The following is a 24,057-nucleotide window of genomic DNA, read 5'->3' as shown; positions in this document are numbered from 1 at the left end:
AACTAACTTTATTTCAACAGACAACGAGGTTTTTATACAACAGCTTCAGTGTAAGAAGGTCACAAAAATTCAAACAGATCAATGCAACAGGCTCAAACCGGTTCTGTCGACAGAGAGGTGTAGAGCGCGATATACAAAAAAAAAAAAAAAAAAAAAAAAACCTTACAATGTACGAGTGTGAAACACTTGCGGTACACTACCCCCAAATAATGATAAAATATTCCTTTTGCATTTCCTCTTCTTGATGGAATACAAAGTAGGTGGATGTTGGTCTTCCATCAATATTGTATTAACATATAATAACACTTTTGTTCATAATTTTCTCATTCCCAAATATGCTTATGAATATTATTATGTGGAAACCCAATTTATCCAAAAGAGAAGCTCTACTCTAAGAATATCTACACCAGACTTTTTATTAACGGTGTCATCACTTTCTCTAACACATATCTTTGAATGTAGTCACCTAGCACATAAGTCCTTTCAAGCCTTATAAACTCAACCAGATATTCTTTCAGCCGTTTTATTTTTCATTCATGAACTAAATCATTTAGACAAATATATTTTCCAGTCACAATGAGTCTTCCCATACTATCCTTTAATATTTGAAAATTAGCTTAGTATCCGAGACTTACTGGCAATGCAAATGCTAATAGCTCCTTTTAGTTCTATACTATATCATTCACCTACCTCAGACGCAATATATATCTTTCAGTCTCATTCCTGCACTTTAAGCTTTATAACTTTCATTTCATTTAGTTGCAAAATATTTTGTTCTCCTAAAGCAAATCTATTATCTTTTGTTTCTTATTTTTGTACTATGTCTATATATATATATATATATATATATATATATATATATAGAGAGAGAGAGAGAGAGAGAGAGAGAGAGAGAGAGAGAGAGAGAGAGAGAGAGAGAGAGAGAGACATAGTTTCTTATTTTTGTACTATGTCTATATATATATATATATATATATATATATATATATATATATATATATATATATATATATATATATATATATATATATATATATAATTAGTGAGGTAAAATAGTAAGACAAATTCATAAAGTTAAAAGGTTTATTCGAGATGAAATATTAGTGACTCTAGGTAATACACATTAACGTTATTGGAAGTTATGTGACTTTTTTTGAGACAATGTCATCATTTCCAAACTATATAAAGCTAATTGTAATCAATGTTACTTTGAATATAAATTTATTATACGGTGGATTGTAAATATGTTGCAATTAAATTGTTCTTTGGAATTCATTTTTAAGGGGGGGGGAGCAAATATAACCGCCATTATTATTATTATCATTATTACTATCTAAGCTACAATCCTTTACTTTGATGGCTGCTTTTCCGGTCCCATACAGCAGGGGAACCCCACTCTCTACAGGACCTCCAATGTCGTTTATCTTATTCGTTCCGAGTATTTAATGTTTCATGTCTCACATTCTTCATTTATTGTTAAATCGTCACTGTCAAAAGACTCATGAAATAAGAAAGTCTTCAGTTTCCTCTTGAAAGCCTTAATGTCTTCAATCATTCGAATGTTTCGTGGGAGCTTATTATATAGTCTCGGGGCCGCATATTTAAAGGCTCTGGAGCCTACAGTAGACATATATCTAGGTTCCAATAGTTTGAAGCCATCTGTAACTATTCTCGTGTCAACACGATTTGTTGGCTGCGCAATATGTAGCAATTCTCTTAAGTATTTTGGACGACCGGTTCTGATAACTTGGTGGGTTATTGTACATATTTTAAATTCAATTCTCGCTTTAATCGGTAGCCAGTGTAAATCGATTAGTATAGGGGTGAAAAGCTGCATGCTATAAGCTCAAGGGCTCCAACAGGAAAAAGTTACCCAATGAGGAAAGGACACAAGGAAATAGATAAACTACAAGAGAAGTAATGAACAATTAAAACAAAATGTTTTTAGAACAGTAATGATAAATAGATCTTTCATATGTACCTATGAAAACTTCAAAAAAAATGACAAGAGGAAGAGAAATAATATAGAATTGTGTTCCCGAGTGTACCATCAAGCAAAGAAAACTCTAGCCCAAGACAGTGGAAGGCCATGGTACAGAGGCTATGGCACAACCCAAGACTAGAGAACAGTGGTTAGATATTGGAGTGACCTAGAAAAGTTGCTTACCATAGCTAAAGAGTATTTTTCAGTTATCATAACTGTCTTTCCCAGATTTATAGATCGTATGCACATTTATATCAGTATTTTCATATTTTCTCTGTCTCCCTTTATAAATAGTGATGAACTTTATAAACGTCTACTCGAGCCTTCCATTGCGGTTGGTGAACCTACACTTAATAGGAAAATCCGCTTACACCCCTTTTCAACACACGTAATCTGTTGGATGACCAGCCGAAATGTTTCTGTGACATTTTATTTGCTTTAGTTTGTGCAATATGTGTTTATGGATAGGATCACGAAGAATCTGGAAATCTTAACTGGTGCTTGCATTCCTTCTTATAATAATTAGAATTTAAGAAACTTAGCATACACTGTTAAAGATTTGTCGTAAAAACGGAAAAATCATGGAATAAATGTTGCCAGGCATTTGCCGATTTAAAAACGGATATATTGACGTAAAGGAGTGATATTACAGTCACCAACCCCTAAAAGATGATAACAAAGTAGGGTAAAAAATACGGTCGCCTGTATTTTACTTAAATATGACTGGGAACCACATTTTTTACGGGGAATTTCCTGTTAAAATTGCGGTTTTTTTTTAACAGTGTATGATTGAATATACAAACGGTTGGGAATGATAAACGTGGATAGAATCACCCCCAGAAAAATATGTGCCAAACAATTACTCTAAATACATACAAAGGGTTATATTTAAAGGCCTATTTGATTAACGATAAATGCAATTGATGTGGTCAGTCTCTGACTTTGACATTCCCTTGTTCAGTGGCAGCCACTCTATGCTCGAGATACTCATTGTAAGAACTCAGTCAATAGAATATTTGTATTTTATATCCTCTGGCATATCACTGTTGATTTCCCTCTACTGTCGACTCAGATTGCTACGATTCGGCAAAAATGATACTAACTGAGGTGGTTTGCCCATTATTTAAGGCAGCGTTCGCACTCGGCAAATGAGCCGAGACTGGATGTACGCACGTGAGTACCTCAACAAAACATCCGATGCTACTTCATGTAGTTTGTTATTTTTTCGATATAGATTGATGACGTTATATTATGGGTTTTGTGTGCACTTTCAAAGAAAAACCGTAAATTTAATCGGAAATTCTCCGTCAAAATATACTGTTCTCAGTTGAATTTCAGTAAAGCCGTAATTTTATTTTATCTTTTAATATGGAAGAGGCTATTTAGCCGGTCCCGGTAAAATAGACAAACCTACTTTTAAGCTTATTTTACTGGTCCCGGTAAAATAGACAAACCTGCTTTTAAGCTTATTTTGCCGGTAAATATTATAAATGATGTCAATCCATTTGGGATTTTTGGTCTTGAAGAGCTGAATCATCTGGCGGACCATATGTTCCTCTTCACTAATAACTATGAAGGCTGTTATAATTTCTGTTTCACCATGCCATCAACAGTAGTCATGAGATAGAATGGCATCCTGAGTTCATTTGTCTTGTAAGTAGCATCTGCAAGTATGAGCTCAGGTAACTGGCTGAAGATGTGCTGCATGAATGCATCTTGATTAAATATGCCAGCCAGTTGTTCTTATCTAATAGGTAATCTGTAGAAAGCCCTGGCTGGGATTTCAAGTAATCAGCAATCTGCTGTAATTTGCTCACTTCTGTGAAAGGTTTGGGCTTAGCAGCTGTGCCAATGCTGTGAATGTCCTTCGTGAACAACATTTTACTGGTTTAGACGTCTCTGTGCTAGCAATAAATTGCAGAGTTGCTTGGATACCTCATGGTTGTGTTCACTAACATACTTTGGGATAACTAACCTCTGTTCATCGTCACTGGATCTTAGTTTCAGCTGGAATGGGCAGTCAGCCCTGAATGTAGATTGATGTGGTCATTGGCCTTCAGATTTACTAATGTGCTTTCTACCACCATGTACACATGAATACTAAAGCTCATAGAACTTTATATCTGTATTGAAATGGCAATTCGGCATTCTCTTGCGAGCTGTAGCAATTGTTCTGCTGTCTCTTTTCCACAACTGTATACTGTATAGAAAGCGAATTGAAAACTTTTCAGTTTTTCCTCTTGTTAAGTATATGAATTAAAAGTATCTCCAACACTGAAATCCATGGGTGCTACTATACTGAAGTTTTTAAAGAAACTGAAATTCTGGGTTGTAAAGGTACAGAATATACTAGTTGAATGTGATGAATTCTTGCCAAGAATTACTCTACTTTTGAAATATAATTGTAAGAGAAATTCTTGCCAAGTGCTATTTTAAAAACATTGCCTTTTAGAGAGATTGTTTTAAAATTTATTTGTATGATAGAATTACTCAACAAATACTTTTGAAATATAATTGTAAGAAGAATTCTTGCCAAGTGCTATTTTGAAAACATTGCCTTTTAGATAAGAGCCTTTTCAAATTTGTAAGATAGAACTGTTCAACAACTAATTTTCGTATTTGAAACATTTACTCAATAACTACTTTTCAATATATTTGTTATTAACTTGTTAGATAATTTCTTGCTTAGTACTTTTTTTATACAATTGCCAATAACATTGCCAGGAACCTATAAAACAATAGAATATTCATATTTGTTTGAGACCGGCAAAATAAGCTTCAAAGCATGTCTGTCTATTTTACCGGACCGGCAAAATAAGCTTAAAAGTAGGGTTGTCTATTTTACCGGGACCGGTTAAATAGCCTATTCGTTTTAATATCACTACTTTCAATATATCTGTTTTTAAAACGGTAAATACCGGAAAACATTTTAATAGTGTGTTTTAAAGTATATGTGTAGATATTCTACAAATAAAACTCGCATATCTTTGAAAGAATGTATTTGTCATCCTTCGATCTCATTAATTGCCTTCGGCCGAATAGAAGTCTTAGAATCTTAACAAGCTGTAGAGTTTTTATTCTGTAACTATTTCGGAAGACAACGAAGCTATTCAGGTATACAGTTGGAACGTATCTTCTACAAAACATGTTGAAGTAATCAGTAAGTGTTGACTCATCATACGGTTTTAAGGGAACATTGTTTTAAATTTAAGACGTCTTATGCCTTTAACGTACATCACCGTCATCGTTTGTAAGCGTCTTAAAGCCAATACAATGCTCAAGCTACAATTGTTTTTGATCTAGGTTTCATCCCTGAAAATCTTGTAAACAACTTTTTTTTTTTAAAAGGTCAAGGGACTACTGTAGTTATTCCAACGGCCTTTGACGTTCATGTCCTTCATCAAATTTTTATAGAAGTTTATAGGTCACAGGGAATTACTATTAGATTTTCATTAGTAGTTTATTGTAATATTTATTTATGTCGGTGTTAAATCTGCGTATATTAGGAATGGGTGTAGTATAATATGAATGATGTATAAGGGCATTCTTGCAACGTATGACTATTTACTATTGATTAACTTCCTTCTCTTCCCTTCACGTATTTCCACACCAGTCGAATGTTGAAAAATTGCTAATTTCCAATTGAATCTATTTTCATCTCTTCGTAAGTCACTGATCAGCGTTTAGAAAACATCCTAAAAGAGAATTTCAGAATGTTTCTCGTCATCTTCAAAATTAACTGGACTGTTTCCATTTCTCTCCAGGTGGTGGAAATCACCGGGGGGAACACAGCTGGGACGACCGTGTCTGAACTGGTTCCAGGCACCGAATACTTCTACACTATTCGGTCCGAAAATGATCAGGGCAAGTCGGACTACATCACCCCGGCCTTAATGGCACATACGCACGGTAAGTTCGATTAGGCTTATCATCGTGACACTTCTCTCTTAGGCCCCGTGAAAGCCTTTGTGTTTAGAGCATGTTTGTTAGAGTACGAGAATACGATCACCTTCTCTTCATACGGCTAAGTTGTCAGGGTCAAAGAACAATTTCACAAATTATATGAGTTATTCGCGCTCACACACCAATGTGCTTTTCATATTAAGACACTAGAGTTCGATACACACACACACACACACACATATATATATATATATATATATATATATATATATATATATATATATATATATATATACACACACCGAGGCGCTTTCCCAAATTTTGGGGGCTAGTGGACATCAAATGAAGTAACAAAAAGGGACCTTTCATCTCTCCACTCCTCCCAGCCTGACGAGGGATTCAGCCGAGTTTGGCGGGTACTGCTAGGGTGCCATGGCCCACCCTCCCCTGTTATCCACCACAAATGAAGTTTCTTACTCTGAAACCCCTGCTGCTGCTACCTCTGCGGTCACCGGAGGAAGCTTGCCATTCATTCCTATTTCTAGCACGCTCTCTTGCATCTCTCACATCTATCCTCCTATCATCCAGAGCTTTCATCACTCCATCCATCCACCCAACCCTTGGCCTACCTCTTGTACTTCTCCCATCAACTCTTCCTTTCATCACCTTCTTTAGCAGACAGCCACTTTCCATTCTCTCTACATGGCCAAACCACCTCAACACATTCATATCCACTCTAGCTGCTAATTACAGGGAAACGTGATGCTCAGATGCAAAATAATCACAGGGAAAATAAAATAGAAAATATAGAAAACATAAGATTAATTCCTGGTTTACTTAATCTTCTATTTTATTTTCCCTATGGTTATTTTGTATATACACACACACACACACACACACATATATATATATATATATATATATATATATATATATATATATATATATATATATATATATATATACAGAGAGAGAGAGAGAGAGAGAGAGAGAGAGAGAGAGAGAGAGAGAGAGAGAGAGAGAGAGAAAGAGAGAGAGAGAATGTATAATTTTTAGGGTATGCTCTCCTATCTGTGGACCTAATATCACCAAATGCAATAAATAAAGATAATTTTCGCAGGAAACGCATTGATTGTCTAGACCCAATGTCTGCAAAAAGTGAATTCTAAAAATGCTGTTCTTAATGATAAAAGACTTAAAGTTTCTTTTATTATTTTTCTTATCAGGAAAAAAAATATCATGTTTCATTTATGCACTTCCCTTAGAATTGTCACCGAATGTTAGCTAATGAGAATCTTGAATTTTTAACTAATTACACAAAGGAAAAATATTGATTGCCGGATCTGTTTTATTTTAAAGATGCCTCACGAAATAACAATAGCAAACATCATTGGCGCTTAAATTGAAGACTTTTTTAAGAGTGATTGTAGATTGTATGATAGAATAAAATCTTATAACACATTCGTACGGATTAAACAAACTGAAAAATGTGCCAACCATCAGAATGGTAAAATCTTATATCTAAATATATTTGAAAGATTACTTAGAAATCCGAATTAATTTTTGTTTTCAGAATATCTTTTATTATAGATTTTTATGTAAAATATTATGTTCAAAATTGAACCAATCCAGACGTTAATTAAGCCCGTTAAGAAGTGCTCTGGATTAATTCATTAATACCGGTACACTCATTGGGAAGCCAAGGAGACGTAAGTGTACCGGAATTAGTGAAGCCAACTGTACATCACCACGTTTTACAACAGGCGTTAGTGTTAATTGATGAGGAGAGTACCTCAAATCGGGCATAATGTTCTTCACAAAGCGGTTTAATTATAATGAGCCGGTTAAATTAGAATTAATGAGGCAATTCAACTGGTAGACTTAATTCGAAATATATTTGTGTGTCTCATCTCTGACGAGAATGTTGTGAGATGTTTGAATTTGGATAGGCGTGGCTGCTGTTGCTGGCATTTTGGACATTTATTTTAAGTTTGTAGGAAACATTTCTCGTATGAATCACATACGTTACTGTACTAAATGAGATTTTAATTCCTACAATGACATAGTGATGATGCAGTTGAATGTTATTAATGATTAATATACTGATTTAACAGCAGATATATCTTGATAAGCATCAAATATCTATCTTTATCCCTTGACAATTTAGTTTTTTTTTTTTCTGTTATTCCAAAGGACCTGCGGGTGATGCCAGCACCATGGTAGGGAACACCTCAAGAGTTCCCCGCCTCATTCTTCTCATAATGACCCTCACAGGAGCCGCCCTTCTAGTCCTCAATATTGCCATCATTGCCTGCTTCGTCAGAAGAAGGACTATGAATAGGAACGCCTCGGGTGAGTGACCATCCTTTTGTGTTTGAATTGGCGGGGAACATGAGAGCAGCGAGTCAATATCATTGTCTTTGATGTTTCCTTTCCAGTCCCGGTCTGGGTGTGAGTGTGTTTTGGTTGTTTCTTCGGACATTTGCAGTATTTCAGTGTGTTATGGCTCTATGATTTTGGGGTCTTGTGTCAGGGAATTTCATATGATCCTTTGTTTCTTGGCTATATGATTTTAGGGTCTTGTGCCAGGGAATTTCATATGATCCTTTGTTTCTTGGCTATATGATTTTAGGGTTTTGTGCCAGGGAATTTCATATAATGTTTTGTTTCTTGGCTATATGATTTTAGGGTCTTGTGCCAGGGAATTTCATATAATATTTTGTTTCTTGGGTATATGATTTTAGGGTCTTGTGCCAGGGAATTTCATATGATCCTTTATTTCTTGGCTTTATGATTTTAGGGTCTTGTGCCAGGGAATTTAATATGATCTTCTGTTTCTTGGCTATATGACTTTAGGATCTTGTGTCAGGGAATTTCATATAATCTTTTGTTTCTTGGGTATATGACTTTAGGGTCCTGTGCCAGGGAATTTCATATGATCTTTTGTTTCTTGGCTATATGATTTTAGGGTCTTGTGCCAGGGAATTTCATATGATCTTTTGTTTCTTGGCTATATGATTTTAGGGTCTTGTGCCAGGGAATTTCATATAGTCCTTTGTTTCTTGGCTATATGATTTTAGGGTCTTGTGCCAGGGAATTTCATATGATCTTTTGTTTCTTGGCTATATGACTTTAGGGTCTTGTGCCAGGGAATTTCATATAATCCTTTGTTTCTTGGCTATATGATTTTAGGGTCTTGTGCCAGGGAATTTCATATGATCTTTTGTTTCTTGGCTATATGACTTTAGGGTCTTGTGTCAGGGAATTTCATATAATCTTTTGTTTCTTGGCTATATGATTTTAGGGTCTTGTGCCAGGGAATTTCTTATAATCTATTGTTCCGTTCTTTATCGATAAAATCAGTCCGGAACAGCTTGAATGACATTCACAATCGCATTTTTAAAACCGTTAAAGTAATGCGGTTTTACTTTTTTTTTCTTTTTTTTTTCTTTTTTTTTTATTCAAACTCTTACATTTTGAAAAACGAAACCTTTATAAAGTTGTCATGATTTTCAGAGCTGAACTAACAAAAGAGAAGGTGTAAGAGGATTTTGTTGTTCTCAATCCCTTCAATAACTAATGCATTTATTGGACTTCAAGGATTAACATCAGCTGGTATCTGTCATGGATTAAATCTCTGGATTTGGCGATTTTACTCGTAACTACCAATAGCACCACATATGGTTAGTCAGCCGAAGCGTTAAAGTGAATATTGGTTTTAGAAAGTGATTTCCGGAAGCTGTAACGGCTATCTCACTACGTTATTAAACTTCATTTTTTTCTTTTTTTTTTTAGCCTCTAGTAGTTTCGTTATTTGAGGAAGCTTAGTTTTTCCTTTGGCGTTCGTTTAGTTTTCATTGTCTCCGCTGCTGGAAATATCCATACATTGTAGTTATTTTTTCCTTTATTTATTGGTGCATGTATTTATTTTGCACCGATAGTTTTTAAATCTGTTCCGGTTGGGTATTTGTCTGTACTGTACCGTCAATTAATACGTTTTTTTGGTAGAAACCCTATTGCTTTTATGTAAAGCAGAATTGGAGAGGGTTCTTTTACTGCTACACTCTTAACTTAAATCTAAATCGTTTAAAAAAATCAGAGAAATATGTTTTTTTAGGAAAAACTCCATGCTGAGTTCTCTGCACCAATTGAATGTTGCGTGCGTTTTCAAAGTTCGAAGGACTGTTTATAGCAATGCGTTTTACATCACAAATTCATTTAGTAGGCAATGGTATTCTATAGAATTTGTCTCTGATTTAGGCAAGTGCTTTTACAGTATTTGGTTTCACATATCCTTTGAATCTATCAAAATGAAAATCAGCTTACTCGTATCATAACAGAAAAGTAAAAAAGAAGATTTATATTTATAGTCTTCCTCTTTTTAATCGTTATTAAACTTCGATTACTTTCTTTATGTGTAATGGTGGTCGTTTTCATCGTTTTTATTTTATATTTTGTAGTTCTATTATTAGAACATTATTTATAGTTGTTATATTTAACTCTTGATGTTGATATTTTAATGCATGGAGTGGCTGATCTTCTTCTTCTTCTTCCATGTTTTTAGCATCCTCGTCAACAAAGACTGTGGCGCTGGATGCCTACGGTGCCACACCAGCATCAACTCCTGGCACCAATCATAATGAAGTTCTCCTCTCCCTAACCACTATCAATACCAACAATCTTTCCTCTACACCACCTGGATGTAAGGTACGTCTCTCTCTCTCTCTCTCTCTCTCTCTCTCTCTCTCTCTCTCTCTCTCTCTCAACAATCTGTTTTATAACCACTCGGATGTAAGGTACGTCTCTCTCTCTCTCTCTCTCTCTCTCTCTCTCTCTCTCTCTCTCTCTCTCTCTCTCTCTCTCTCTTTTATAACCACTCGGATGTAAGGTACGTCTCTCTCTCTCTCTCTCTCTCTCTCTCTCTCTCTCTCTCTCTCTCTCTCTCTCTCTCTCTCTCAAGCTTAGAATCTGTCTAGTTCCTATGCACAGTATTCTAATTATCTGTTATTTATATCGCCTTTTCTTTGTATTTCATTTCTTTGTAACATTACTAGTAAATGATTCATGTATGCTTATTACCTTCTGATGTTTAGGGATATGTAGGACTCCGTAATGTGGTAGTTGATGAAGTAGGCTCTTGAATAAGTACATTATTTTGTATTGTACTTTTACGCTGTATGTAATGATTAACTGTATGTTATATTTTATATGACTTTATCCAGTCATTATGAAAGGAATAAAATTCTGATGTTTAATTCCACTTTGTCATGATTTTTTTCGTTTCCTATCTTTAGTCACGGCAGTTTTTATCTCTTTTTACTCAGTGTTTTTTTTTTCTATTTTTTATAAACACAATAACACCAATTACAAATGAATGCTTAATGTTCAACTTTGAATTTTTTTTTCCTGTTTGTTTCATTATCTATTGAGATATCTTTCAGATATTCTCCTCATTACAAATGGGTTTTGCTTTTAACGAAATGAAATAGATAATTATGAAAACAAAATGACTATTAACTGGTAGTCATTGGACCATTGTTCTATATTTTTATTGTTTTTTTTTAAATTTTAATGTTTATTTTTTCCATTACCCAGGAGGAAGAGCAAACAGATGTGGATGAAAGTGAGAGACCACTGATGGTGACCCCAAATACTTCCAACTCCAGAACTCACCTCAACACCCTTCAGAATGGTGGTGTTACCAGGTCAAACAGCTCTAATTCACGCAATGGCTCTCTGATAGTCCGTAACAACAGTTTGAACCCGCAAAATAGTGGCACTCTGAATCACAATGGAGGAATCCCTTCTCAGCAGCAACAACAGCCGCCGCAGCTTATTGGTAATAATGGATCTCCTTCTGGTGGCAGTCCCTTACCTCAAAATGGCAGGCTCTTGAACCCTGCCAGCAAGAATAGTATCCACCCACCGACAAATCCAGAAGTCTGTTCCTTGAATTCCAGCACTTATGATTCTCAGCCGCCAATGCAGCCCCTTCAGAGGAAGAATTCGGCAACTTACCCCTCAGATGATCAGATATCCTTAGCTTCTTATCACAGCAACCACTCTCGCACTTACTCCCAAGGCTATGTCCGTCCGTTACCCCCAGCTGGTTGCCCTCACCATCCCCCAAGAACCCAGCCACCTTCTTACCAACCGAGTCAGCAACAATATCAGCAGCAAGACCCACAGCACCAGAATATTCAAGGACCTCCAGCTTACAGCAGCCTGAATCCATCTGGTCTATATAGTCTCAGCAGTGAATATTACGATACGAGATGTAACCAGTCTTCCTTTTCATCAGGTGAGTTCAAAAGAGAAATGATTGAAGGATTTTTTAGATGAAATGAAGCTTGTGATATTTAGCCATTTAATCCCATTCTGTTTTTCTTTTATTTTCAAAATCAGAAGCAAGAATTAAGGAATAAAACTTAATAGATTTACCACTGCGGGATCAATGTAGCCTACTGGTAAGCTAAAAATCATTTATGATTTCAGGTACCCCTATGGGCTATGCCACTCTAGGGCCTCGTAGTCGCAGGCCTCAGCCATCTCAGTTTGCAACACTTCAGAGGCCACGGTCCTCTCGTGCCCAAAATCACAGCTTGAGTCATGTTCGACAAGGAGGAAGTTTTGATGGAGATTGTTGTCAGCAACAACGGTCACAGGAGGAAGAAGGTGACCGCCTCAGCCTAACAGTGGCTGGATCTCCCTCTGATCCTCGTCAAACACCACAGGAAAATCCTCGCAGGAGCAGTTTCCATGGACACCTACGTAGAGAATCTCCACATTTCGATGCTGCAAGGCAAATGCAACACCTGCGTATCCAGCAGCACCAACAACAACAACAGCAACAACAACAGTCGCCACAGCAGCAGGAAGCTAATGGAACTTCAGGGTACAACAAAAGACACCTCCAGGATATGACCAGAGGAAGCGTGTCTAATCTGGCAAGGGAAGTTAACGAAACAAGTGGTCCTAATGTAATGAATCAAGGCAATGTCAATGGATCTCACAGGGACTTGACTCTGTCAGATGGAAATCAAAGTCCCTCCCGCGGAAGCCCTGTGAGGCGAGGTAGCATGCATACTCCTACAGACACGCTATCAGGACGGCCACGATTTCCACATGATTATGTTCGTCAGGGATCTACCAAATCAAGGAGTTCGTCGCGGGGCGCTAAAGACCAGCAGTTAAGCGATGGCAAAAGTGATAAGAATCAAAGATAAATCAGAGTCAGTTATGGACCAGAAACAGGTAATCTTTCAATTGGTTTACTAACAACTGATACTGTATTAGAGTAGTACTAAGAGCTACTGTATTTCTTTAGCTATGATTGCTGTGTTATATTGTATTATTAGATGCAATAGCTCGAACAACCTCAAGGGTAAAGGTGTTGGTAGTGTTATTTTATTACTAACCGTTACGTTTGGTTAAAAGGTAGTAATATACTAACATTTTTATTGCATGGCCATACTCTAAATATGTTGCTTATATCCTATGAATTTGGTCAATACCTATATGAGAGAAGATTTATGCGCAGTGCCTAGTAAGGAATAAAGTTTTTTTTTTTTTACATTTTTAACAACTATATTTGCATATCAACACCACAAATAGAGGAAAGACTTGGTTTATAATATTCAAACGAGAGAATATTGCACTCAATAATTTTACTACTTTACACAAAACAAAACAAAACTGAACAGTTTTCGTATCGAATAAATCGCCCCAGTTATTTCCAAAGTGTAAACTCATTTTGCTCTGTAAATCAAATGTTTTTGGGATGTAAATGAAGGCAACATTAAGGTTTTTGAAATTGGAGAACGAAACAAGACTGGTAAACTCAGCATTTTAGTAAGGAGTTTAAAGGTAATAAACATAGTGAAAAAGTTTATATATTTAGCATATTTTCAAAATCCTTCATGAGGTTTCAGGAAGAAAAATATTGTTTTATCTTATATATATATATATATATATATATATATATATGTGTGTGTGTGTGTGTGTGTGTGCATGTGTATATACGTAGGTTTGTATATATATATATATATATATATATATATATATATATATATATATATATCTATATATATATATATATATATGTGTGTGTGTAGGTGTATATATATATATGTGTGTGTGTGTGTGTGTGTGTGTAAATTTATACAACTTATGCATTCACTTGACATTAGCCATGGGTAACCTAAAATATTTCAAATTTTACATATGAAAAACAATTCTGCGTTCTCTTATAATTGAATATCTGGTTATTGTATATTAGGACGTGGCATATTAGGACTACATTTTTTTTTGGGGGGGGGAAGTAACTTTTCACTATTCCATTTTGGATAAATACTTTGGTTTCAACTAAATGAAGACTTGCATTTATGTGGAAATGTGAGTTGTGAGTGTTATTGTCTTTAAGCTAATGCTATGGCCTTTGCGTTTGTAGTAGTTTTTAAGATATGATTTGTTGTTTCAATCAGAGCATTTCTATCTATTTATAGTAGCTGACTTCTAACCCTGTGAGGTTGGAACGGCTCGATTTTTAAGGAAAGGAAAAACAAACTTGAGAACTTATTTGCTGTGATACTCGGATATGAAACAAGGTCTTTAGGCTATAAAATTTTTGGAAGAGATTTCTGTTTTCTTGGAAAGTATATTTGAAATACAGGGGAGAAATATATGTCGGTCAAGTACTTCAAGAATTTTCTTTTTTCTCGCTCATTCGATTTTGGAATTACGTAAAACAGATGGTTTTAACATAAGTTTTCAACCTAATAAATCCAATGGGTTTCTAATAAATGTTAAAAGGATTGTTATATTGAAGTGTCTGTTGTTAAGACATAAGTGTGTGGTCACCTAACTTACCTCCAAAGGTATTCGTGTAGTAAGAACTTAGAATTTGAAAGCTGTGAGCAATCACGTCTGTATATTCCTCACTGATTAAGGAAGAGGAGGCTGATAATTACTTGAAGATCTCTATTAAATAATGTTCTAGTTTCACTATGTTTCCCTCTTTGCGACCATCTTCACCCTCTCCTGTATACGGTGTTTCTGGATTTTACTTCACAATTTTCAGAGGCACAACTTGAGGACACTTTTGTTGATGTGTCGTATGAGGGACCGTAGATGTCATACCCTGATTTATGAAGGCGTGTACCCTGTATTTCATAAATACTACGTTCCTCTGTATTATTATCCATTATAGCTTTTAGCATAAGGGAGCTGTTGTTATCATAAACCTGTCCATTTGTCGTTTATTTGTGATAGGAACCAGCAATTGCTACTTTCATATCATTAGCTTAGACATAAGCCCATATGTACATAGCACACGTCTGATCAGTAACTTTATGGTCGCCGCAAACGCTATGGGTGTTAAGCCATTTCAGTCATTGTTTAAAAATTTTAAAAAAGGAAGCTAAGATCTTCCACCAAAATAACGCCAACACGTCGGAGATATTGGATGCAAGTAGAAAATCTGCTCCAGGCTTCTCTCTGGTCTCGCTGAGGTGTTTTTTTTTTTTAAATAAGACATGATGATGATGTCCACGCTCATTAAACTAAAGTACCAGAAATTTTTGAACTTATTTTTTTTCCACTTTGTAATTGTTATTAATTTAATTCTTCTCATATTAATATAATAATGATGAGGAGTATGGTTATGATTATGGTTTTTTGTTGTTGTTGTCTTTGCTCAAAGATGTATTTCACATAACTAAAATATGCGGAATCGCTACGTTATCTTAACTTCAACATTTTCACTCCTTGTGTGTTAGTAGAATTAAGATGACCTTTCAGTCCTTTTAATCAAAATCTCTTCAAACATCGGTTTTATATGCATTTGTATAAAAATGGTTCTTTAACCAACACTACATTAATAATGAATTTTAGGACTTGCCTTAAACCATTTTGCTTCTAATAAGTGAAGTTACGTTTTGTTTTGTTTTCTAGAAATATTGACCAGGGGAAAGGATAATTAATGTTCTGAATTGAACATTAACTTTCTATTTCAGTTTATGAGAGCCGTTAAATATGTTAATTTCATTTTTTTTCTTCAAATTGCAGCTTATTTTGATTACTATGGTCTCAGTAAATTTATAACCTGTGTAAATTAACGAAAATATACTCGTGACTTTTATCATTACTTCATATACAAGAAATATGGCTCTCACATTAACCAAATAAATATGAAACGCTACAAAACGCAAACCATAAAATGAAATTATGAATACTAAATAGAATAATAATTGTACTTTCAACTCGGAACTTTATCTCTCTTTTCATTTGGCCTCTGTTTCATATAGTATATTGTCCAGCTAGATTAACGTAGCATTTATCAAAATGCAATATGGAACATGTAGCTTGTAAAGTAAATTTACAAACTAGCACTGTGCTATTTGTACATCAAATATTCACTTGTTTTCACGAATTTATGAGTCCCTCGTGCGTGTTAATGCACATCAATATTCTTTTCCTATTTTAAGATAAAACTGTTTGTTTTAATATTTCTTTTTATCTGGGTCAATTTTAATTCTACCTGACCTTTGGTCTACTGGGTTTATACGAATTTTGTAGTTTGAAAAAATAAATTATTTGTCAAAAGTTTAAAGTATATATTGCTCGATGTTTCTTGGTAAAAAATTAACAACTCTTGCAATTTATACTGTATTACATTATTGAATAAGTGTTGAATATTGCACCGGAAAATACTTCAGAGAAATCGAGGCAGACCAATGTATTCATTGACACGAAGTCATTCAGACATTGCTCTCTCAAGGCATTATATTTTTTAAATATGTATGTATGCACAGCATGTATACATTTATAGTCACCTGAAAATGGCTAAGCAGAGGTTTGCAAAGGCTTGTGTTAATCCTAACGTTTGCGGAAGCGTTAATCCTGTGAATATTGTACATAAGTAGCGTTAGAGAAACTCTTCTCTACTAGAGATTCTGTAATGGCAGTTTAGAATCTGCAGGAAGAGTAGCATTGTATGTCCGAATTACATACTTTACCGATTGAATTCGGAATTGCATAAAAAAAATGTATTTTATATTTTGTGGCCACGTAACTGCGAGGCTTCTGAGTTTATAGTGCTTGGCTCCCCCATGACTTATGACTCGAATTCCATAACTCAATCAATTATCCAAGTGCTTAAAGTTTGCTGGGAGTAGAAAATGTTACAGATGTTGTCTGTGCTTCACTAATATGGAAAGGAGGCCACTATGCAGTTATCTCACGCGACTGCGATCAGCGACGTCTGTTATATAATCAAAGAGGAAGTGTGACAAAAGAATCGATGTTCCATGTACATAAAAGAAGCATTATTCACTATTCCCTACTGTTTATTGTGTGTTGTTTATCTTGTTACACTCGTAAGAATGTAAAAATCGCCCTTTTTGATGTAGTGGTCTTCGTTTTCTCTTGGGATTCCAGGTGCGAGAGAGAGAGAGAGAGAGAGAGAGAGAGAGAGAGAGAGAGAGAGAGAGAGAGAGAGAGAGAGAGAGAGAGAGGGGTGGGGGATTCTTTTATCTAAGGAATATTTATGTGTGTATGTGCAGGATGGTTATTTGTATGTATGTATTTGCTTAGGGGCCTCTTTTGTTTATGGAAGAGCAAATGAGCGGGACGAAAGAGAAATGATAAGGTGATGATAATTTACTCATATTTCAACGATTCACTAAATCATTAAGAAGCCAAATATGAAACAAGATGAAGGACGAGTCCTCACTGGATTAGATTTTCTCGTGTTAGAAGAGGACTCAATTCCTTAACATCTTAAGAGGAGGAAGTTAAGAACAACATTGTGTTAAGTGAAGTGACTTTTACGTGTTCTTCGACGTGTCTCTGAAGATGTGGTTGAATGGGTGCATCAGTGTACATATAGATTACTTTTACACTACCTGGTTTCCAGAGAAATTTTAGGGCTGCTGCCATAGTTATTAGATGTAAGTCCCTTTACACTGATAGCTAATGTAATAAAATATATAAAACTGACCTGTTATATACAAAATAAATGCTTAATAACATTTGGTCTTATAGCAAGAGGTGAACGCATAAAGCCCGATATCTCCCAAGTCTTGTAACTTTATATATAGACTAAACAAAATAAAGCATTTTTTATAATTTTCTATCATTAGTCGTTTCATTATCCTGAATTGTATGTTTTGTTCATCAAATCGTGTATTGGAAGAGAACAGAAATTGTTTGTCTTGGAAATAAATGCAAAGAGAAAATTTATAAACAATTGGATCTCTGAACAAAGATGCAAGTGGAGAGGTTCTGTTCGACTTCAATGTAGTCCTCTGTCGATGGAGTGAGTATTTTGAAGGATTATTTGTTGTAAAGTAAGCAAGAGAAGCAAAGCTGAGTGATGTAAAACTTGAATGAATAATGTAAAGATGAGAATTGTTGTGGAAGTAACTGTTTAGAATGCAAGAAAAGTCTTCAAAAATTTGAAGATTGGAAAGACACTATAAGTTACTAAGCTTACAAGTGAGAGGCTGTGGTATGATCGTGTTAGTGTTATCAAGTTTTTGATCACAGTTTATAAGGTATGTCTGGATTAGGTACTGAAAGAAGGGAGCAGAGTAGTAATTGTTCTACTGCATAGCCGGAAGGTAATAAAGACAATTGTAAGAATTATGGGGACTAAATAGAACTTTATTAGTAAGGAGGCTGTATTTAGGATTTTGAGGTCAGGTGACAGAAGGCCTGACATTTGAGAAACAGTTACAGTAGTTTTAGGTAAAGAACAGGACATATAAATCATATGGATGCTATTGGAAGATTATGAGAGAAATTTTGAAGTAAAGGAACACAAGTTGTATGGAGAATACATTGACCTAGAAAAAACAAGTGATAAAATCAATAGGGAGGCAACGTAGAGGTGGTTGAAAATGTGCGGTATAGAAGACCAGTGTTTAAGGCAATCAAAATTTTTATTTAGAATTTGTAGGTAGAAGAGGTACTTGTTTATTGTAAAAGTAAGAGTCATATAAGAGTATTTAATGTCTACACCTTCATGTTTATTGGGATAAGTGGAGAGACACTAAATACACTAGTAGAAGAATGTGGAAGTCTTTGCATGACGAGAAATTTGAGAGTATTCAAGAAAATGGAGCAATGAACGTAAGTATGGGAATGGGGGCTGTGATTAATCCGTATAAGTATTTATATGAAAATTGATGGATGGTGGTGATATCAGAGAAGACATGAATCGCAAAATGGTGAAGCAAGAAAGATAACAGAGAATTTGGAAAATAATTTAAGAAGTTGAACACATATTACCTCTGATTTCAAATTGTACATATCTGAAGAAAATGTTGAACCAACTCTCCTTTATTGAAGTGAAGATGCTGACAGCAAATTAAAGAAAGATGAATCTATTGAAAGGGAGTGTTTAAATAGCTTATGTAATATGAGAAGAATTGTTTGGTGCGGGATGTGAAGATATGTAGAAGGGGTAAGATGGTTGTTCTGGGTGAAAGGATGGATGATAAAAGGGTAGTAAAGAGAGTGTACTGCATGATTTGGAAGTGCTTGGATATAGGAGGAGAGGAAGGCATAGAAATAGCTGAGTATGGCGTGAAAGAAATATCGAAAGAAAAGGGCCTAGGTATTCGGGACGAACAAAAGTTTATATAGAATGTGAATGGCGTACTGTATGCGGAATGAGGTTTGAGGTGCTGATGGTGGGCCTTCTGTGTATGCGTATGAAATGACCAATGCAGTGGAAGATTTAATGCAAATGGAGGTCTTCCATAAATCAATAGTTGAAGGATGAATGTGGCAGTGACTACTTTTTTTTTTTTACCCCCGGTTATGGAAAACTGCTTTATATATATATATATATATATATATATATATATATATATATATATATATATATATATATATATATATATATATATATGTATGTATGTATGTATGTATGTATATATATTTTTTTAGAATATACTCTAATCTCACATTTTTTTCATACCCAACGTTAAAGCTGTATCTCTTTTTTTTATTTTACTGTTGCCATCAGTTAACTGTTTATTATCGGAATTGAATTAGGCCCTCGTGAATATTTACCATTCGTATTCATCATAATTATCATCACTATCACCTCCTACGCCTATTGACACAAAGGGCCTCGGTTAGATTTCGCCAGTCTTTTCTATCTTGAGGTTTTAATTCAATACTTCTCCATTCATCATCTCCTACTTCACACTTCATAGTCCATAATTACTATTCATTCACAATTCATAATGGAGTAATATAAGTCCTGTAATGCTCATTATTGCTTAACCAAGATAACGTTTACCTTACATTATCTATGATAAAAGTTCTTGCAATTGAACATATCCTTATCCAAGGCAAGGCTAACTAAAGACAATTGTTGTACTTTAAATGGAGTTATGTTTTTAATTATACAATTATACACATTTTATATATCTTTTCCCTTAAAAAAGTCATCCTATCCTTTTGAGGTTACAGCTATTTAGTCTACCCTCCCATACTGTAGCCTTTAAAAGTTTCTTTTGCAACTGACCACATTAATTTCATTTATTAAACTAAATTAAATTTAAATGAATACGTCAAGGATTCATTATTTGTGCACAGAATAATTTAGCATTATGGCTATTCTCTTACAAGTAAATTGAATAAAAGGATTGGAAAATCACTACATCAGTGTCAAAAGTTCATTTACCTACTTATCTCAAGTTTAATAGGCGAATTGAAACCGCTTGAACAGTAACCTAGATTATCTGTATACAAACTGGAAAATCTAGGCTTATGCTCTCAACAATATTCTGTTTTTTGTATTGAATATTTTTTAATTCTTTGATCATCATTTTTTTTATTGTATTTTTTTACCTTGGATGATTTTTTTTTTTTTTTTTTTTTGCACGATTTCCCACATTGCATTATTTTCTCATTAAACCAGGTGCGAAAATTACGAACACATTTTGGCTTTGGTGTTGCAAGAATATTGCCAGTGATGTTTACGCTGATTAAAATTGCAAAACTAATCTCTGCAAATACTGCACGAGTGTTAATTGTTAATGAGTCTATAAGACAAAGCAAAATAGCTCAAGGTTTTATCGAATGTTTATAATAATATTGCGTGATTTTAATGACCAAAAAATTTATATATATATATATATATATATATATATATATATACAGTATATATATATATATATATATATATATATATATATATATATATATATATATATATATATATATATATATATATATATATATCTATATATATATGTATATACATATATATACATATATATATATATATATATATATATATATATATATATATATATATACATATATATAAAACAATATAAAGTAGCTTTTCGTTTAACTGTGATTATAGTTCATGCATAATAGGGATGAAATCATGTAGAAAGCCAGAAAACTCCTTCAATATCAAATGATAAAAATAGAAAAAAAGACATTTTGAAGATAATATCAATGTATACATAGGGCACAATACATCCAAAAGAATAGAATATATCATCCAATTCACCAAACAAGCAGTGTTGGACACGGCAACCGCCCCCCCCCCCACACACACACACAACGCGAACCTTCACGAAAACACTACCAGTGCTGTCATAGGACCTTTAATCTGAACTTGCTGAAATCAGATGGTGTTGAATTTGACCTTTCAAGGTCACAAAAGGTCAAAGGTCATGGTGTAATTTTAAAGGTTATTTGAGATTTTCTATCTGTCAGTAATATTATCAGTGTGTGTATCTATATTCGTTTGAGAGCTATGGCCCTCTGAAATTAGTCGACCTTGAAAATTCGACCCCCCTTGAACTTTGAACTTACCAGTCTTCAAAACTATACATTTTCAGTATTATCATATAGAGAACTATATTTGCGGCAAGGAAAAATTAAGATTTTGATCTTGATTTCAAGTAAATCAGATATTTGACAGTTATAGTTAAAAATTGATTCTGACCTTTCTGGTCACTGTGTCCTTAACTTTGACCCTTTGAGACCCATATTTAGTAGGTTATCCGTAAATTTTCTTGTAAAAGCAAAGAAACAAAATAAACAGACAAACGTACTCGAAGAAATCTACCAAAAATAATACTCCTCCCCCACCAAGGTTGGGACGGGCTAATAATTAATAACCCAATGTTAGAATGGAAAGGTAGATCAAATCTATATCAATTTTCTTCTCATAATAACGACATGGCGTCCACAGGTTTATGATAATATTCCCAAGAGTGAACAGGAGATCTTAAAGGAAATTGCTATGCATTAAGGCACTATAGTTATGAATATGAGAATATAAAAGAAAGTAAATGTCGAGGGTTTCATCTTGCAGAAATGTAGTAACTATATCATAGAAATTACTCCTAGTAATGATAATGCACTCAGGTCTAAATTCATGATACACGTGCCAAGAACATAATACATCAGAATAACAATTTTCCTTCAGTGTAGAGCGTAGGAGTTACGACGTTCCTGGTATTGTTTTGATCCATCGGGTGGTAGATATACATCCACTGGTGTGCATTGTAGATTTAACACAATATGAATGTGTATTTCTAGAATTTAATGATTTCCTGGTGTTTCATTCACGGACAGCGCTAATGATAACAGAGGCTCAATAAAAGTTTTCAGCCTTGTAATTGTACGACCGTTATCAGAATGATCAAGTTTGGCAGAAATTGCGCTGAATGATATCAGTGCATTAGTGGCGTTCTTCCAGTAAGCAGCAGTGGCTAGAAGTAATTTAACACTGGCGTATTTAGGGAAGAGAGTGATGATAGTGTATCTTAGAGTGAAGCCTTTGAAATATAATAAATAGTACGTCGTTTTCCTTAATGGCGATAATAGAGAACAGAAAGGGGGTCTCCAAAGCATTTCCGTAGCTATAAGAATGACGGACGATAATACATTGAAACGAATACCTCATTCGTAATAACTGGACGACCGGCGATAATACTAGCGTGCAAGTTCACTTTAATACTGTATTATTGAATGAATGTTTTCGAAACCCTGGATCTTAAGATAATGTAAGTAAAGTAGTTTAGAACAGAAGCCAAAAATTAGTCTTTGGAACATAAAGTTAATTTTGTTGGTAATCATGTCCTTGATTGATATTGGTGTTAACGGTATCAAAAATGCTTATAAAATCATTATTCGTTTGTATGTTAAGTGATCATTCGTTATTACAATATCATCTATAAATTAATTCTTCCATTTTACGTCATCTTTATTAAACGCAGTGTTAATTTTCCGTAATCCCTTCACATATGCGACGATATTAAACTCATATCATTTACAAAAGAATAAAAGTCGACATGGAAAAAACGATATTAATAGTGACTTTTAACCTAAAGGATTTCCCCCTGTAAACTGGAGCATTAATGGTCGGATGTGACGCTCTAGTCCTGCCTTTCATCCTTGGGCTGTCACTGTGCATTCCTTTGCACTCCTCAGCATGGCTGGACACGCACACACACTCTCTCTCTCTCTCTCTCTCTCTCTCTCTCTCTCTCTCTCTCTCTCTCTCTCTCTCTCTCTCTCATTTTTATAAATGTTTGGATCCTTTCACACTTGGTGGTCAGTTAGGAAATTTTATCGTTCGCCTAATAGCAGTTACATTTGGCATAAGAGGTTACAGTCTAGTTGAAGTTATATACTAACTTTATTGGGTTGTAATAATTTTCTTGAATTTCTCGTTCATTTGATAAATCATTTCAAACGTAAATCCACCATAGAAAGAATAAAAAATTGAAAAAAAGACATTTTGAAGATAATATCAATGTATACATAGGACACAATACATCCAAAAGAATAGAATATATCATCCAATTCACCAAACAAGAAGTGTTGGACATGGCAAACCCGCCCCCCCCCCCTACACACACACACACACGCACAACGCGAACCTTCACGAAAACACTACCAGTGCTGTCATTGAACCTTTAATCTGAACTTGGTGAAATCAGGTGGTGTTGAATTTGACCTTTCAAGGTCACAAAAGGTCAAAGGTCATGGTGTTATTTGAAAGGTTATTTGAGATTTTCTGTGTGACAGTAATATCATCAGTGTGTGTATCTATACTCGTTTGAGAGTCATGACCCTCTGAAATTAGGTGACCTTGAAAATTCAACCCCCCTTCAACTTTGAACTTA

At 34.6% G+C, this 24,057-nt stretch overlaps 1 protein-coding gene across 1 annotated transcript in view; it reads left to right on the top strand.

Annotated features, from left to right (window-relative positions):
* The window catches only part of LOC137623061 (nephrin-like), a 735,729-nt gene that overhangs the window by 675,898 nt on the left and 35,774 nt on the right, over nucleotides 1-24,057 (top strand). The window contains exons 22-26 of the mRNA XM_068353701.1: nucleotides 5,749-5,893; nucleotides 8,081-8,239; nucleotides 10,452-10,594; nucleotides 11,483-12,188; nucleotides 12,383-13,141. Coding sequence (XP_068209802.1) covers nucleotides 5,749-5,893; nucleotides 8,081-8,239; nucleotides 10,452-10,594; nucleotides 11,483-12,188; nucleotides 12,383-13,113 — 1,884 coding nt within the window. The 3' untranslated portion in view covers nucleotides 13,114-13,141. The remainder of the gene's footprint in view (nucleotides 1-5,748; nucleotides 5,894-8,080; nucleotides 8,240-10,451; nucleotides 10,595-11,482; nucleotides 12,189-12,382; nucleotides 13,142-24,057) is intronic.

Source organism: Palaemon carinicauda, chromosome 30 (assembly GCF_036898095.1).
Source record: "Palaemon carinicauda isolate YSFRI2023 chromosome 30, ASM3689809v2, whole genome shotgun sequence".
Lineage (NCBI taxonomy): Eukaryota > Metazoa > Arthropoda > Malacostraca > Decapoda > Palaemonidae > Palaemon > Palaemon carinicauda.
The sequence above is the reverse complement of the archived record's forward strand: the minus strand, read 5'-3'. Positions and strand labels throughout refer to the sequence as shown.